General features: G+C 38.4%; 1 protein-coding gene across 1 annotated transcript in view; it reads left to right on the top strand.

Moving 5' to 3' along the window:
- The window catches only part of cdh23 (cadherin-related 23), a 246,948-nt gene that overhangs the window by 43,257 nt on the left and 184,193 nt on the right, over positions 1 to 19,498 (top strand). The window contains exons 3-5 of the mRNA XM_055227160.1: positions 2,908 to 3,047; positions 3,920 to 3,967; positions 4,320 to 4,412. Of these exons, the coding sequence (XP_055083135.1) occupies positions 2,908 to 3,047; positions 3,920 to 3,967; positions 4,320 to 4,412 (281 nt within the window). The remainder of the gene's footprint in view (positions 1 to 2,907; positions 3,048 to 3,919; positions 3,968 to 4,319; positions 4,413 to 19,498) is intronic.

Below are 19,498 nucleotides of genomic sequence, written 5' to 3'. Positions count from 1 at the left end.
GCAGTGTTGTATAGTCAAGCTTCTATAGTTCTGCCACAATAAACCAATGGTGCTTTGTCTTTGCACAAAACTCTTACACAAACTTTCAGAAAGTACTTATCGTAATGAAGCGGTTTTAAATTTGTTCTAAATGTATTCCGATTCAGCCATGTCTCATTTACTGAGTGAACGCTTCACTTCTTCAGCATTAGCCTGGGAGAACAGAGCAGTAACCCGGAGTTTGTGTCTCTGTCTGAAGCGGAGTTTGAGAGGAGCCGAGCGCAGATAGAAAGGTGAATGAGAGAGATGGTGGCTGCAGCCCATCGCTCTCCTGGAGGGGGAGGGAGGGGCTGCTAATGTGCACGGTATCATTCATAACAGTAGGACTGGCATCACTTGCTGCTAAATAGCATCATTTGTCAGAGAAAGGGCTCGGTGCCACTGTGTCACAGATAAGCTTTAGAAGGATCCTGCTTTATTCCCCTCAGGTCCAAAACATGCTGTGAATGTTACTGAGCACTACTGAATCTGACCAATTTGTGCTTTTATAACAACAAAATCACTCCAGTCATGTAAGGCCAGGTATTTTTAAAACTGTCAATCTCTTTCAGAATATGCAAATTATTAAATGCTCAAGGATCCAAAGTATTTAGCCTAGAAAATTCTGTTTTCAAGGAAATCTAGTGGGATTCTTACATATTAGATCTATAAAAACAACTGTGCTTTTTATCTTGGTGAGCTAAATTATATATGTATGACTTAGCTACAACATTTAACCTTCACTGTGTAACTTTTCTGGTTGAGAGTCTGCCAAATGCTTGTCACCATGGAGATATTGCTTTGCTTTTGGCTGGTATCTCAATGCAAACAAGCTAGTCACACCAACAGGTCAAATTACAGATTAGATCTATGGAGGAACTTGCTCACAGTAAGGATGTATGAGTTTCAGTCTAAATCTTTGCAATAAAACCAGGAAAAAGATGTCATATTGTGAAACATTTACAAAAGGCAAAGCAACAGCATCTCCATGGAGACAAGCAGGTGGCAGGTGGTGGTAATGAAGTGTATCATTTTGCTAAATTAATTGATCTAGGTGAGGAACTGCGTGCTGTATAATTTGTATTGTGTTGCACTGTTACCGGGCTTTATCTGCAGTACTGAACATTTCAGCTGGTCACCATGGTCCATGTTAAGTGCAGTCAAGCTTCTATCTCCAAACACAGAGGGGAAATACAGTATCTTACTCAAGACTGCTGCAAAGTGTAGAAACACAGTCAGGATATTATTGATGACTATGAGGTAAAATGCTTAATTTGCACCGTCGTCAACCAAATTATAACTCATATTGAAAGCAGCTGAATTTGCATAAATCTCATTAGACGCAATGAGAGGGGTTCATAAATCGTTATATTAATTAGTCATTTTTGCCACCCTTTCATGGGAAAATGGGGTGTATTAATAAACGAGAGGGTTGTGTGATTGTGGACCTAATTGGTTGTTGTGTTAAACAGTTTGCTCTGCATCTGACAGCACTGGTGCACTCTGGGTTAGTCTAGTGCAGGGCAGTTCTTAAACTGTGGTGCATGCACAGTTTAAGGATGTGGGTTTTTAGCTTCTATTGGTTCTGGGTCGGTTCTGGTAGTCCATTTTTGGTTTAGTGAGTTTAGTTTATTTTTTCTACTTATGGTCCTGATTTTGTAGGATTTAGGGATAATTTAGCTGTGGTTTATGCCACGTTCATGTAGTCCTTGGGAACTCTGGAAAAAAACTCAGGAGTTTGGGTGAAAATGAGAAGTCCAACTTGAACACCTGACATACCTGCTGTGTGAAGATGAAATTCAGCTGTTTTTTCAATTTAAGATTTGAGCTCTTTGAGCCCTTTCCGAGGATCACATGAACGCAGCATTAGTCCTGGCTCAATTCTGATTGATTGACCTGACTGTATTCTCCACCTGATTGTCTCCATGGAGATGTTATTACTTTGCCTGGAATGTTGCATTACATATGGCACTCATAGGCCAGGTTATAGGTCAGATCTCTGGAGAGGCGGCCCAGTAGGAACACTTGGCTTTCAAGGTGTTTTTGAATCATAAAACACATGTAATATGGATGTGTTTCATGCAATAGTATGGAACATTCTAGGCATTCTAGGCTTCTCCATGGAGATAAGGATGTGTCACATCGTCCAACAGAAAAGTTACGTAGTGCACCTTTAACCAATTATATTTTACTGTACATTTTCAAATTATATATTGTTTTCATTGGCGTATGGGGCCCCTCAAGTAAAATGTATTACTGTTATTACAAAATATCTTCTTAAAAGTTATACAGTGTGGGAAATGTTTGCTCACCACATGTTTAGTGTAACTTCTCCAAGTAGAGAGGACAAGGGCATTATGAGTGAGTGGTCCCATCGTCCTGCTCCCGATGGTAATGATGCGTGTCCTGTGAGTTCAAAGGTCACTCCACTGTCCTCTGAGCTATTTTGACCTTTTGTCTCGCTGGGCTGTATAGTGTTTACATGCCCTCATCCACCTTAGCTTTGATTAGCCGCGTGTCTATCCTAAAGTGTCTATGATAAATGAAGTCTATGGAGCACTGCGGATGCAATTAACATCCTCTCCTCCCTGTACCCTGTCTGTGGTGGTGGTATATAAACTGAATGTACATTTTTGATGTCTTGTTGACTGATGGGGAATTACAGATATTTATGACTGCTAATATGGGCATTAATAAAGATGAAGATGATATAGCCCTCTGGAATGAATGTCATAAATCAAACGTTTTTGACTAAATTTGCCATTTTTTTGCAAGCAGGAATTGGCTAAATGCTTTAAAAACATAATATGGCTGAGTTCTGTCCTAAACAGCCCACTTAGAGGTAATTCGTAATACCTTGTCGCTAACCTGTTTGTTGTGGTTTGACAGGGCAGTCCGTGACAAAGCTGGAGGCTGTAGATCCCGAAAGTGACCCTCTTACCTACGGGATCATGGGCGAAGAAGCTATGAAGTTCTTCACCGTTGAGACTGATGGAAGAGTGTGGCTACGACAGCCACTTGATCGAGAGGTATAAGAAATAATGTGCCAACTTAGTGTGTGTATATATATATATATATATATATATATATATATATATGAGTTAATTGATTCCCACTTTTAATCTGTGTAATTTATGTAATGAGCAAGCTTCAAACACAAAAACGACTGCTATTGTCCTACTGCCAGGCAGTGACTAATTGGTGTCATTTCATAATGTTTTAGTGGATGGCGTGGTGTGTCATTTTTTCAACAAAAAAGTGTGGCATGACTCAAAACACATTGAAAAAATTTAAACTTTAGAGTGAGCGAGTGTTTTACATGAAGCACAATATTTTGTTGTTTGTGGAATACATCACTTAACTTAAGTAATGGCTACCTATGCAAATTGCTAATTGCCACCATTGCATTCAATTATGATTCATCTTACAGTCCTAATAAGCCTTGTTTCCACTGGTTCATTTCAGAGGGGAATAGTACAGGCTGCAAGTGTCTCCATTGTCTAAAGTGAACTGTACCGCTCCTTTTTGAGGTGTTTGAAGTGGGCTCTAGAGGGTACTAGCTCCCAGCGGAGTCTAGGGCCGATACAGAATAGCTGCGGGTACAGCATGGCTCCAGGTGCGGTTAATGACCAAATGAGATGATTGGTCAAGGGAGAACGCTGAGTCAGGTGAAAACAGGATTGCAAAAATTGCCATATTTTGGCTGTATGTTGAGCTGACATGCTCTGCAAAACAAAACTAGCATGAAAATATAATATTTCCAGCACATGTCATATAGTCTACTTGGCCTTGTGCACAGCCCAACTCTTATTCACCTGTAATAATGCTGTTAAGCTGTTTTTAAAATGAATCTGAAGTACCATATTGTTATTCCCTAAGTTAATAATTTGTTCCTCCATAGACCAAGTCGGAAATGCAGGTTGAGTTCACTGTCACAGACTCACACGAGGTAAGATTGTGTATTTTTACCTGTTTTGACACCTTATGTTTGGATATGTCCCAGCCACATCTAACTCCTGTCCCTCTCTCACCTCACTTCTTTAATATCCCCATTTTTCACATTTCTTATGTGTAATCATTCTGACATCTGTCTCACTCTGCACATTTTCGTTCCTTAAATTTACTGACGCTCAACCTACTCTGCCTTGCGGGTATAAGTCTCATTCTTGGCCCTCTTTCTTCTCACCAAATCCCAACTTGGCATGATTAGTGTATTTTGACTCACCAGCGCCCTCTTAAGTCACTGAGGGGGTGGTGTTTTTGGCAGGATTTAACCAAGGTGTCTTCTGCTCCTTTTGCAGCTGGTCACAGGAACCGTAAACATCCAAATTGGAGACGTCAACGATAACGCTCCAACTTTCCATGGACAGCCGTACACTGTCCAGATCCCCGAGGTAAGGCCCATCCAGAAAAGCATGCGCAAAACACTGGTACCGATAAAGACTGCTCGTTTTCACATGACATATCAACATTCTTACTGGGATTATCTTGCTTTGTGTCAGTGGCATAAAGTAGAATTAATATTATCATTTATGGCAATATTTCCCTGTGGCTATATATCATGCTTGAAAATGTGTTATTGTGACAGGCTTAGTGCTACATGTGGCACATTTCAGTCAAAACTATATAAGTTACATTAGGATCACACTGACCAGTTGTAACTCCCCGAATGCTTAACCTGTCGCTGGGCCTGTCACGATATCAAATTTTGAAGTTCAATATACTGTTGAAGTAAATGTTGACGATAAATTATAATACTGAAACCAAACTATTCCCCAAAAGCAGTTCTAAGTGTACAATACTGTTACAAATTAATTACTTAAGAGCTATCTTTAGTGATCTATATGATTCAACCTTCTACAGCTCAAATGTAGTACAGTAAAAATAAAACAAATTTTCTCATTAGTACAAACAAAAAGTACACACAATAAATATTGACCCCCAAAATATATTGTTCCAGCGTTCATATATTATTTCATATTTTTGCAATAATTATGTAGGCCTGTCACAATAATTACTATATTGACTCATCCTTCAGTAGATGATGGAACAAATATTTTTAGGGGTTAATATTTATTATGGGTAGTTTTTCTTCTCACTGATGGGAAAAGTTTTATATATTTATATATGAGAAGATTTGAGCTGTAGAAGGTTGAGTTATGAACTTCTATGACTCATTATAGATGCAAGCTAACTATTTAAGTCTTCCATTCTGTTATATTGTACATTTAGAATACTTTTTGAGGTAATTCTGCTTTATGATTTGGTTTCAATATTATCGGTTATCGTCTGTATTTACTTGAGTAATATATCACACTTCAAAATGTGTTATCATGACAGGCCTGTAAGTATCTCATAATTACTCACAGTGACAGGTGACTTAATTAGAAGAAAGACTTGCAGTATTTTCATAATTTTACGGCTGATTGGTTTATATGTATGTATATGCTGTTACAATTTACACAAGATGATCAATACACTATAAACCCATTGTGACTATGCCTGTAAAGATCCATTTCCTGTCTATAATGGCAATGAGAACATGGCACAAAGTGAACATTTTCTCACACAAGCTTCTCAGACAGAGTGTTTTGTCTCTGGATTTCTGAATGTAAGAAAGTATATTTTTAAAGTTGACTCCGCTGTGACTATTGTTTCCATCGTAAACAGACAGTGACAGCACCCATCCGTTATTCATAGTGCTTTGCTGTTTTGCTGTTGGAAAAAGTGCATGATTTTCTGGAGTTGTCTCGTGTCTTTATATTGACAAACTGCTCTATCTCTACTGGTCGCTCCTTTCTTCTTAGGTCTTTCCCTCAATCTACTTCTCTCTCCTCCATCTGTCTCTCTCATGTGTCCTGCGCTTCACCTAATCCTTGATATGAAGTAATTGCTGGAGTGAGGGACTTCAAATAGGAACTGAATGCACACAGACACATAGTTTTTTCCTCAGTCTTCTCCAAATCTTCAAAGCTCTCCTCAATCCATAACTCTAGCAAATAAATAGGACAAAAAGGAGAGTTTAGACCACCTACCCGAGGAGGTCTCCTTGGGCTAACACAGTGACTGTTCCTGGCAAATCCATAAATAAATGCTTTCTTTAAATAATATGAGAACTCAGCAAGAAAACTGTTAAGAAGATTTTGTATTTGTAGACAAAATGTGGATATGGTAACATGCTACAATTTAGCTTAAGCTGAAAATATTTTTGCTGACACTAAAGACTAAAACTCTAAAAAGTAATTTTTGGATTAAACTTAAATTTTGGGTCATGGCTGTGCAAATTTCACATTTTAACAAGATAAAGTAATACTTCAATGGTTTGTGCTAAACTATTTGGTGCCTCGAATGCAAATTGGTTGCCCCAAAAGCTATAATCAAAGACTATTTATTAAGGGGACTTAAATAGATTTAATAGGAGATTATCTGAAACCACCATTCTTTACCATTGTGGTACATGATAAGGCCAGTTAGTCTAAACATCTCACCATTGGATAGTGAGAATTTTGGTTTATTCTTTACAGAAAATTTATCTTTGAAGAAAGAAAGGGAACAAATAAAGCAATCAAATTATTTGGCTTGCATAGTGTGATGGACCCCATAAACACACATAGCTTCTTATGATGTCCACATTTTTCATGTCAGTATATTCTATTTACATATATATTAGTATATATGTAATATATACTAATATATGTAAATAGAAAATTTATGTGCACAGTATACACTTGTGTATGTAGTATGTATGAAGCATGAGTGTGTAAATGTGCACATGTATATGTTACATGAATGTGTACGGTATGTATGTGCCTTATATAATGTTGACCAACGTGAAAAATGAAGACTGTACTTTGGCATAGTGAAATCACGCTGTTGAAAATGTTGTATAATAAAAATCTAAAGTTATTTTACTTTTAAAATAAAAATACAGCTTAAATATCTGGTACATACTGCTACTGCACTACTACTGCATAGTGTCAACTAAATCTATAGGAAAACACCGCTTTTCCAATGTAATATAATGCATTGGTGGCTACAAGTGTTTACCCCTGAATAAGAATCAATCAGTAAAACTTTATTTAGGCAATTTAAGCAAATTGAATAGTTAACATAGCAATGCATATTGAGTAGGTGAGTAACATCTCTCAGGACAACAGAGTCCCTCCTTTCTGTTCTGCAGCTCGGGCAACACGGCCAGTGTCCAGTGGGGAGCCACGTGAACTGTGGGGGTAGAAATGGGACAATAAACTATATTATCAGTTAGGCAATCAAAAGAGTAAACAATAACCATCTGTGGTAGATTTTCTATAATCTTGATAATCGTCATAATAACACCAGATTGTGAAGAAAGAAGCTCCTTGCGGATGATGTTCTGTGATGCATTGTTGTTTTCACTTAAACAGGAGAGACAACAGGAAAGCTCTCTTCTAAGCCGAGTAGTTACGACACTAAAGCTTAAATATCCGCAGTTTGATTGGAAAGTAAAGCTGTTATTTGTAAGCTACACTTTTTACTGCTTGTAAATCTCCCCTCTTAGCGGCTTACTGACCCCATCGCAGAGTGAATAGGACTTGGAGAATAATTAGCTCAGTTGAGTGTGCTAAAGCTTTTGTGTGTAGTATCCACAGCTCAGCAGAGGGAGCAGATGAAGCAATGTGAGTGGCAAGGTGAGCGCGGCACGGCGAGCCTGTGTGTAAATGTCCTTTTAATTTGTAGAGCCATAAAGAGGGTGAAGGGGAGCAGGTGGGCTCGGAGCATTCCCTCTGTCACTGCTAATGAGCTGGACAGATTTACCGCTACCACACACCCAGCCGGCACCCGCATGCACACAGCGTATAGAAATAATGTTGTGATTGGACAGCAGATGGGCCACAACCTAAATCTATTATGCCAGCAGACAATAGAGTGAGAGAGGAATGTCATTCACTTTGTCTATAAGCACTACAGGTAGTTCACGTTAGGTTAAGGGAGATTTTATTGTAATGATGTAAAGGAAAGGTTGCAAATTTGGCTGCGTGTTTTGAAAGGCGCTGGAGTTATCGCCAGGAGCAGCGGGCGACCGCAGTGCAGCACCCAAAAACCTATTGGATCTTGATCAGGATAACATAGCTGGAGGATTTGCTTATTGCACAAGTTAGATAGAGAGACAAATAAAACAGCAGTGTGGAAAAAGCATATACCCACAAATTCTCAGACTCATTGCAACGATAAAGAACAACATAAGGATTAAATAAATTATTGCAAGCCCCTTTAGGCCTTTTTATCTGGTTGTTATATTAATTCAACATCGAAGTATGTTATATATTTCTAAGTACTTGGAATTAGTAGACACATCAAACAAGACAGATATTACTGGTGTTTACATGCACACCAAAAATCTGATGAATATCTGATTTCTGGAGTTATCATAATATGGAACTGTCATGTGCAGTATCGTTACAGCTAATATGAGTAATCTGATTTCTTTCTGTTTGTTTGCACCTCTGCAGGTATTAACATGTAAAAGTTTGTAAAGAAAGGGCAAACTAATGTGACAGTCATTTTAAAATTCATTGTACTTTGTTTTGCAAATGCAACAGTTACTCTAAAAATCCACTAATTAACTGTCACCAGGTGGTTTTAATGATCAGAGTTCTCTTGGGCATGTTAACACACTGAAAATCTGATCTTATTATTGGATTATCTGCTCATTAGTTTTAATATTTTTGTCTGGTTATGTAAACGTCCTACACTGATACGTAAGACAAGATGTTTATAAGATGTATATAGTTAGAATATGGTATGGGTTTGTGTTAACAGGACTAAACTGGGTTCAAACCAGGACCTAATCAAAGTGTGTACGCATCCCATAGACATGATGTCACTCAGTGTTTGGCTCCAGACAAATGAAGCTTGTTAAGACTCGCCATTATACGGGCGAATTTGGAGCTGAGTTCCATATTTGGAATTCTGACCATGAGTATCATGGCAACCAAAGAGCCAATCTGGAGCGAGGCTGTTGAAGATAATGCCGCTTCCCGCCCTCACCGCTGGTTTAGCAGGGAATGGGCGCTTAGCAATACTGTCAATCAAACTTGTTGCCAATGCTAGCAGGAGTGACCTTGGAAGAAGGCGCCTGATTTGTTTTATTAATCTTGACTTACGGACACAATAACAAAATAAAAATATCAGGACCATGTAGAGCGAGTTAATATGAACAGTTTAAGATAAAAATGACGAGCCTGACGACAACAACAATAACGGAGAGAGAGGACAAAGTTTTTCAATCGAAAGTGAATGGAAATCAGAGTCAATAGAGCCGGAAGCATGCCTATATTTAGGATGGGGCAATAATGGGAACTGTGCAATGAGTATAATGTGCAATGTGTGGAATGTGCAACTATGGGAACTGTAGTGTGCGATTTTTATTCTGACCCCTTTGTGACCCCAGCCCTTGAGACAACCGATGGAAATTAGCCTTGTGTGTTTATGTTCATGTTGAATCATGTCTGTTTATTAACATACATTGTCCCAACCAAATAAAAAAATACATAAAAATAAAATCACTTCCTATTTGGAACGCTGTGGCTAGCAGGTTAGCTCTGTTGATTTATATATACAGTCTATGATGTATACATTAAATAATATCTGAATTTGAGGCATTATCAGTTGAATATGAAAAAGTTCAGACAGAGACTTTACCTGTGACATAAATATAGTGAAAGTATTTGTCCACAAATTAGATCAAAACATTGGATATTTTTCTGTGTTGCCGTTTCATTTTTGTCCTATGAGGTAACACTGACTTCTTCCCTCTATGTGAGATATATGCTGAGTCTTGTATTGGCAGCTCCAAATATTTACAGAGCGATATGTCTAAAAAAGGTCCCTCTCCCCTTTCCTCTCCCCTCTCTGCAGATGCCTGACCCTGGGTTGGTAATGGCTCTGGCTGTCACTGTGACCAAATCAAACGCCAGCGCTAACAACTACTCTTATTGTGCCAGCACAGGCCTTTTACTGTCACCCACAGCCTCTGCTCACACACTCACAGCTGTGCTCAACAAAGAACCACAAATGTACAGTCACAACTCAATACAAAGATGGCTGTAGCATGGTTAAAAGCTACTCATTGTAAATTTGTTGACAAAAAACTGCCCATAGTGAATGAACATGAGGGTGAAAGGTTGTCATTTTGGTTATGTATTTGTCAAAACTGCTTGTAGAATATTGAAATGGCACTATATAACATTGTCAATAAAACAAAGAAACAATGGTGTTGCCATAGCAAATGATAAAATATAAAGTACTAAAAATTTACAGAAAGCTGAAACCCATGAATATCCTTGTTTGAACTGGAGTTAATGAATGATCTTGAACCTTTTTCCATTATGGTGAAGAACTCTATATTGAGTATCAAGCCTTTTGATTATTATTGAAATCAAGCTTGAAATAGTATTGTGACAGCATTATATGGGGTTGTTTTTCCATAATGTCTTTCAACTACTTCCTGGCGATACCGATAGTTAGATCAGCAGTTTTCAACTTTGATATTTTTGGGGTATCCAGTTTAAATTTTAAAATAATGTTTTGAATGAGATGACTTGAAATTGTAACATTTTATTGTATATTTGGTATTCGCTGTTACTGTTATGATGTTGCATGCAACTGCACATTGTATTTTGCCCTTGTTTGACAGTGGAGCACTTTTGGTGTTATAAATCTCGACACAGTGCATCTTTGTCATCATAAAGGAGGTGATGCAAAGATTTCAGAGCTGCATGTTTGTGGCATAGGCAGATTAGATGTACTGGCAAAAGGCAGATGGGTGAGAGGCTCTAGGTGATAAGTCTCCAAACTGTATCTGTTTTTGTCTCTTTATGTTGTGAGGCAGGTGTACAAATCCCACCTCTGCCTCCATTTTCTTTCAGTCATATTTCAGCATCTCGGTCTAACCTGTAAGCTCCCATGAAGTACGAGAGGCTGCAGCAAAGGAAGCACCAACTGTACTATGAGACTATATTCATTTTGCTTTCACTGCAGTATAGTCGTGCTTTTTATCAGAAATGTTTTTAGCCGTGCACGCTAAAAGATATACAGCTAGTAGTATAGTACAGGGAATCTGAACTTAGAAGGAAAGGCGTAACTATTCCTTACACAACTGGTGTGTCTGAAAAACTTCAGAGAATTGACAAACAGTTTGAAATTCTGGTCTATTTCAAACCTACAAACACTTTAAGACAGAAACTAGTTCACCCAAAGAACAAAACCTCGAGCCATAAACAAAGTAATGTGGTCTACTCCATTCAGTGTAGTGAAGAGTGCAGTGAACATTACAATGGAGAAACTAAACAGCCACTCCATAAGAGGATGTACCAACACCATCACGAGAGCTCCTCTGGACCCCAGTTCGCCATACATCTCCATCTCAAAGCCACTCCTTTGAAGATAGTGAAGTTCAGATCTTAGCCAGAGAAAAGAAATAGTTTGAGAGGGGAGTTAAAGAAGCAGTTTTTGTCAGGAAAGACAATCCTTCCTTGAATAGGAATGTGAGCCTTGATACCATCTTTCCCCCATATATAAGTTTATCATCAGACCCAAAGCAAACAAAGGAAACAAAGAGAACAATCACGCTAGCCAGTAGGCCCACTAAGGTTGAATGATTATGCTAAATAGGTCTCATGCACAGTGCAGACTTAGTGTAGCTCAATAGATGTAGCCTACATACAGAAACGGTAAACAATAGCTGTTTACAGTTTCAATGTAGTTAGCTGCTCCTTTTAGATCGATATAAGCCAGTGTCCACCAGCAATCTGACCAGAACTGAAGAAGCGGCTTGGATGAGCAGCAAAACGTCTTCAGTCCTACAACTTTTGGTCCAGTTGGCAGATTTAGCTTTGGCTTTTACTATACAGCTTTTCTTGTGGAGGAGCCGCTGCTTGCTTATGTATATTGTAATGTTCCACAGTAAGTCTGTCTGGTCTGTCTTGCATTTGTTTAATTAAAGGTTGTTTATTTTATTTTATTTTTTCTGTGAGTGGGTTCGCATCTCCATAGATCTGACATGCAACTCTGATGCTGAGAGTAATTTAATGCCGAGTGGCGTCACTTGCTTGCCTTCATGGAGATAACTTCATTACCGTACCGCAAAGCAATAACATCTCCATGGAGACAAGTTAAGTCTACACATCCTGCTGGTCTTCCATTGGCACATGTTGGAGTTTGCTTGGATATTACAGTGAAATCTAAATACTGTTTCATCCTTTGGTTGGGAAGCTGTAAACATGTCCATATTGAATGAACGTGAGAGTTAGCCCAGGGACTAGCTTGGCATTGCCTTTGTTGAAGCCCATCCAAGGCTCATAGTAAAGGAGATAAGATAGCCCCCTGCTAATGCTAACAGAGATGAACAAATTATGTATTTACACACAAGGGCACTAGTCTCTTATGTTGTTTGCTATACGCTGTGAATAATTGCATATTGGGATTTACTGGGTAATTTTGGGAGAATGGAATCAACCCATCATCGTTTCATCTTCCAGCTCCTCTCATACACTGCTGCGTCTGAACAATTTTGATCTGAAAATATGAGAGCATTTCCTGTGCTAATGACACACACAAATGCACTCATATTTGGGCTAAAATGGTGTGAGGTGTTGGAGAGCCCCTGTTATGGCTGTGAATGAGCTGTTTAGTGCTTGATGTGGGATCTGGCACAGAATCAGACCAGAGCTGGTTTTGATACGTGCCGTTCGGCGTCAGATATCACAAATTAATGCCTTACAATGTTTCTTGTGTAACTTTGTTCAGAATTCAACAGCACAAATTCATCATCACTCTTTTTTGTAAATAATACTGGTATTAATTGTCCCCTTCTGGCCAAAAATCAAGGTTTTTATTGGTATAACACATAAAGCTTTGGGACAGAGCTAAAAGGTGGTTAATAGGTAGACTAGTTTCACCACAGTGTTGTTATGTAGAACATTCAAATGAATAAAGCAGAAATAATGGGTTAATTGACTGAAGAGCAGCGTACAGTCCAAGAAGTGCCTTGTCCAAGAAGTGAGGGTGAAATGAAATACAATTTGTCTGTTAATATTAGTCAGAATAGAAACATGAGGGAGCAAAATCACCACATTATCAACAAGTGCAATGTTTTTGAAAGATTCACATTTAACTAGTAGATTCTGTTATTGTCTGTGATTTCTTGTGTAATTATAATATTCTGTTTGTCATTATAATTCATAATGTAGAGTGTCTTTCCATCTGAATCAGTAAACAGGAAGCCCATAAGCATTTTAGTTGTTTTTAATGAAAGATAGGGGTGGGATTCAGTACGTTTTTCAAGCATAAAGGTGCATTGTGCAAGTTAAAATGTTTAAAATAGCTTGAGCAATTGCTAGATGCGCAGAATGAGTTTGTCTGTTTGCCCCACGGCTGATTTGGTTTGGTTTGGCGAATGCTCTACACATTATGCATTAAGTTTATTTGGAGTACGCAAATAGCAGCTTGTTGTGAATTGGTCACTTGCTGTGTCTTTGCAGTGTTATCGCCAATATAGTTTTGCATTTACGTGAGCCATGATGACATAGTAACAATTTTTTGCAAGGAAAGCTAATCATTATTAGCAACTCATGAGTTTACCAACACAATGTAATCAAAATAGAATAGAAGTTCTGGAGAGGAAGGCCGAAGGTGCGTCTTTGAGAGTTCTTTGGTTCTTGCTGGTACAAGCCTGCACACAGTGAACACGCACAAAACTGCAGCTGCCGTTCTAAACAAAAACTCAGTAACTTGCTCCTTTAAATAAGAAAATTGAACAAAAAAGTGTATTGGATAAGGTATATTTACTTTCCTCTTTTATTCATTGATTATAATAAATACATGAAAATTATAATAATAATTTTAATGAATGATCTATACACACCTTTGCCAAAGTGATGTTCAGCGGTCAGAATATCGGCCTGCTCCTGTAGTGTAATTGAATGTGTTTGCTGCAGAGCTGAGGACTGATGGCTGACAGGCACAGGCCTCAAAGAGACACTAAGACCTTAAACCCAGGAATGCAGAGATTTAGCCCAAAGAGGCACAAATGGCTCAACTCAGAAGGTTAAATAGAAAACAGTCACCTCAGAAGTTAGTTTGACTTATTTTGCACCAAATCTATATAAATCTATAATTTTCATATTTTTGTTACCTGAAAACCTGAAAGATATATGTTGTATATCTTGCTTAAGTGACCAATTGCAACCAAAAGGCAGCTAGATGCAATAATTTCCTAGCAGCATCATTTTTATTGAAGCAACCCATTTAAGTGTACTAGCAGGCTTTTGGGGACAAACACAGGAATCTGGTATGAAAAATGTTTTATATTATAGAGACTATTACATTATGATCAAGGTAATTTCCTAGAAGTTTGTTTTGGCTTTTCCACAATTTATATAGTTAATTTTGTTTGTGTAGAAGTAAGCTGTAGTGAGTAGCCTTGGGGCAGACTAAAAAGCCATATCACCCCAGAACACCAACGCAGCACAATCTCAACAGATTCAATGAAGTGATGAAGTGTCTTGCATCAGGACACAACAGCAGTGGAAAATAGTTTGCCTGGTCACCCCAGACTTCAGAGCTTTTCCTGTACTATGAAGATGTAGTCTGGGCCACAGTGTGATCTTCTAGTTCAGATAGGAATGATTGACAGATGGATTACCCAATTAGAGAAACGTTGTGGTTTACCTATGACTTTATTCACTTCCCATCACTGAAATAAACAAACTGGATTTCACAGCTCTGTGTGAATTTGCCCTGAAACACAGACTCAGCGGTGACCAGACAAAATCCTATAAATCCTATACAGAGGATTTCAGTCTGGATTTACCAAGCAAGAACATAGTAAAGGAAGGATCAACATATAGACAATCTTCTGAATACATTGGTTCCTCTCATTTTACTGTTTGGCTTGGCACAAACATACCTTGGCAACTCATTTACATATAGTTGTTGTTTTTAGAGTTGTTTCCACCATCTTGTGTAGCTTTATTTTCCAGTACTTGCCCCACATTTGTGCGCTTTTGGGAGTATTTTAAGCCAAATGGCCGTGAGTGAGCTGTCAGCGTGCATGTCAGCAGCGGCGAACACTTTATTCCCTGCATCCTTTCCAGTTGAGGGGTTAACACAACAAATAGTGGCTGGGCTCCGTGTAGGCTGACACTCGTGAAGCTAAATCACCTCCTCTCCCTCTTTATCTTTCTGTCATTTACTTTATCCCACTGAGCATGAAGAGCACCTTGATTTGCGTGCTGCGGGGATGGCCACGGATTCGCCTGTCAGGGAAAAAAATAAGACAAAATGCTAAAGCCAATGTTTGTGATTGACTATCAAGATTTTCCCAAACAAATAGTTGGATAGATCTCAGGTAAAAATGTGTGGAAAAAGGGAGAGGTATAGACATGGAAGTAGTAAGATTGAAAGGGGAGAGAGAGTGGCGTGCTCTCCCAAAAGCCATTAAAGTTTGATTCGCCCACTCCTCACTGTTTGAATAAATCAGCCTGTCGTCTTTCTCTCTCTCTTTTTACTGAAGAGCGAGACCCTCCTTCGTCCCCACAGCGACAGTCTGCCTCTGGCTTTGAATGCTCACGTTCAAGACAATGGATTTGGTAACACTGGATCACTCCCTCACACTATATATTACAGCACACTACAGACTGGTCACTATGGGGAACAAAATCAGACTGACATTTATTTGGTTTTATTTAGGTTACAAATGAAAATATGAAAAAGTATTTGTCACTTTAGGAGCACTACGGTCACCCATATCAAACATTTTATTTTGGGCTTATTTTACTTTTATATTTGTAAATCATCACAGTCATAGCTTAAAGTGTGATTTTGTTCTCAAAGTTAATGTTTTGGAGGCATATACAGATTGTTAAAGTATCGCCCTAAACATTTACATGAATATATATTTATAATCTGTTTTATCTCACCAAAACATGATGCAGCAATGTAGATACAAATATAGTATTAGTAAGGGACAGCTAAAATTTGTGTCTCATTTTATTTCTTCTCTTCTATCCTTTATGTCATTTTCTTTTTTGTATTTTTTTGCCATCTGTTGCAGATTTTTAATTTTGGTTCCATCTCTTTATAAGTGTACCATTGTGCTCAAATCTTTTCCGGTTGCACCATTTTCTATGTGACAGGAGACTTAGAAGATGCTACAAGGCGATGATATTTCTACCTAAACTTGGCTACTTTTGTTTCCAGTCAAGATAGTTTTCCAATAATCTGACAAATGAACAATGCAGAAAGGAGACATTTTCTAGCTTCATTTACAGGTTTTAAATAAGATGTGTAAACTACCAAAGTCACATTTGAACTAATTATAGGGACAAGCAGATGTTTAGACTCCACTTCTCAAGCTCCAATTTGCATGTTTGTCAAGTCTTTTATATTTTCAAGTTGTCATGTGCGCTGTTTTTATCCAGAGGGCACCAGGGACTATGACATCAAGGCTCTGAAACACTGTAGCTTTGAGCATGGCTGTAGTGTCGACCATGGTTTAAATGAATTAAGCATTAAACCAATATGCGCGTATATCACTTTAAGGGGACATATTTTGCTAAATCAACTTTAAAGAAGAGCTTTTAATCACTTAGCCTCTATTCCCACTCTGTGCAAGTTTGTAGAATATACTGTGAATGTTTTTTGTCCTGGTGTTCTCTTCGACTGAGACAGATCTCTAAATTTTGGCGTTGGAGTTAAGCAGACTGCGTTAGATTTTCAATGGATGAAAGGGCATTAGGCACAGAAATAACAAACTGTGCAGCTACATGGAAAATCTGGCAAATAGGAGCAAAATGAAATGGATGGAGAGTTTTGGGGACCAGAGGTTCGCTGAGCATTGTACTCAAGTAAGAATAGCATTATCTCAAAAATAATATTAGTCAAGTAGAAGTGCAAAGTATTGGTCAAAGTGTTTATTAATCACATAACCATAAATGTAGTAACTGTTACGTAACATCCCAATTCATGGTAAATGGTCAAAGGGTCACATTTTTATATAGCGCTTTTCCACCTTCAAGGGACTTTACATCAAGGAACTACTCACCCATTCACACACACATTCATATATCAGTGTACGCACTGGGGACGAAGTGGGTTAAGTGTCTTGCCCAAGGACACCACAACAGCATTTATCTGTGGGAGCTGAAATCTCACCGCCAACCTTTGGGTTATTGGCTCTGACCGCTTGGTGAACAAACACTCTATGAACTGAACTACTGTCATCCCATTCATGATATAGAGTTGATGTATTTAAACATATAAAAACAGGAGTATAAGCATGGTGCTAGAAAACGGAGGTATAATTTCCTTAAAAATGACGTACATGTACAGGAGTAAATGCAACTATAGTGTGTACCATCCATCACTGGAAGATAAGACACTGAGCACAATTGTCAGAACCAGGAATTGATCTCCCCCCATGCTGATACAGACACAAAACATGCGCCTTACATAATCATACCCGGAATACTGCCTCCTGCATCCATCCGCATCTGAAATCTGAAAACTATTTTGAGTTCAGCACTTTTTGGAGGGTCTTGGCATCGACTAACTTTGTCACATCTTTTTGACACTCTCTCTAGCCCTATTGTATGGCGCCTCCTTTCTGAGAGCTTTGATGTATAATTGAGATACGCTCTCATTGCTCCTTTCTCTCTCTGTCTGACCTCAGGACCACACTTGTCGAAGCAGTGTTAAAATTACAGCAAATGGGAAACGGCGGCATAAGGTTATTGGATTGCAGTGCTCCACACCTGTAAGGCAAATGGGCTGCTACTTACACAAACTTTTCATGACAAATAAATCAATAGAACACTGTTACTAGATGCTGGTGCGTTGTTGCAGAGGAGTGCTTTGGACAGAGATAGATTTTGACACTTTGGTGCTGAGCTCTCTATACCAAGTGTCATGTTTCATCAGCAAGAAGTAATTTCATTTGACAATGTCGCTATGCACTAATTGAGATGAAGAGACAGTGAGATAGAGGGGAGCAAAATGATGGTACTAGCAGTATGGTGAATGTGCTTGGCTATGGGAAATAGTAAAGTAATGATGACTTTATAAGTCTTATGATTATGGCCTACACAGATCTATTCTCCATTAGAGTAATTAGTGGTGTCAGTGATTTCTTATTAAGGAGTCATCAGATAGTGTACTCACAATTGGCTTTTCACTTTTGGGGTCACCTCGGCAAAACATCTAGCTCACCTAAGTAGTGCATTTGCATTGGAATTTGGAGTAGGTTTAACCCAGATGCCATAGGCCTGTCATGATAAATACTATATCAACTCATTGTTCAATACATGTTAGATCGAACAATAGTTTTGGGGGGGTCTGTATTTTCATGGGGACTTTTTCTTTGCACTGGTGGGATATTTTTTGGTTATTTTTTTTTAAAAATATGATCAGATTTGAGCTCTAGAAGATTAAATAAATTACTTCTATGACTCATTATAGATACAGACTTAACGTAAATGTTGCATTCTGTTTTTTTTATTTCAATTCATGTTTTTTTTTTAACATTATACATTTATAATAGTTTGGGGTTTTGGTTTCAATATGATCATTTATCGTCTTTATTTACTTATTACAATATATCGCACTTCTGATGTGAACGTGACAGTCACATTCTGGGCCACAGTAAACGGCTGGTCCGAGAGCGCTTGAAATGAGAGGTCTCAGAGCGGCTCCACTCCCACTTTGGAGCGGGGTGAGTGTGGTGTGAATGTGGCCAACCTGGGCTGATGTAAACGTTCCATGATGTGAGTACAATTGCTCGGAATTGGGTAAAAATGTATAAATTTATCAACTTAAAATCAGCAACACATCTCCTGCCTCAGTCTGCACAGGTGAGCCTGGGTCTGTCTGTGTGCTGTTTTCTCGTCACCAATGTGTACAGTTCTCAGTATATTTTATGCACAGGTCCCTTTAAGCATGTTAAAAGTAAGTTTAGTTAAACTTAAAAGTAGTGTTTGTGGTGAATGATGTGTGGTGTATGTGAACAAGGCCAACCCAAAACTAAAGTAAACAGAACTAAATCTAGTGTGCACTGGAGTCACTCCACAGAGCACACTAACATGTGTGAAAATGACCTGAGATTATAAGTTGATTTTATCAGTTTACCATATTTGGTTCTGTTCTCTATTTAGACTTGAGACTGTTTAAACTTAAGTGCACTGACTTCACAGTAGATATGCACTTATCAGATACTGGTATTGGTTATCAGAATTGAAAAATTAGCTGGTTTGGATATTGGCTGCCAAATATCGGTTCAGCCAATGCCCTGGTTTGAGATATAAATTGATGCAATGAAAGTTTACCGATTGTAGCCCGGCCCAGAAAGTCTTGGTTTAACTTTTATTTACACAAACCTGTTCTGTGGTTACTTGAGAGATAAATAACACAATCAGTTTTGTCTATTTTATTTTTGTTTAAAGGAAAT

The sequence above is a fragment of the Periophthalmus magnuspinnatus genome, chromosome 15, assembly GCF_009829125.3.
Source record: "Periophthalmus magnuspinnatus isolate fPerMag1 chromosome 15, fPerMag1.2.pri, whole genome shotgun sequence".
NCBI lineage: Eukaryota > Metazoa > Chordata > Actinopteri > Gobiiformes > Gobiidae > Periophthalmus > Periophthalmus magnuspinnatus.
This window is presented reverse-complemented; position numbering and strand designations above follow the sequence as displayed.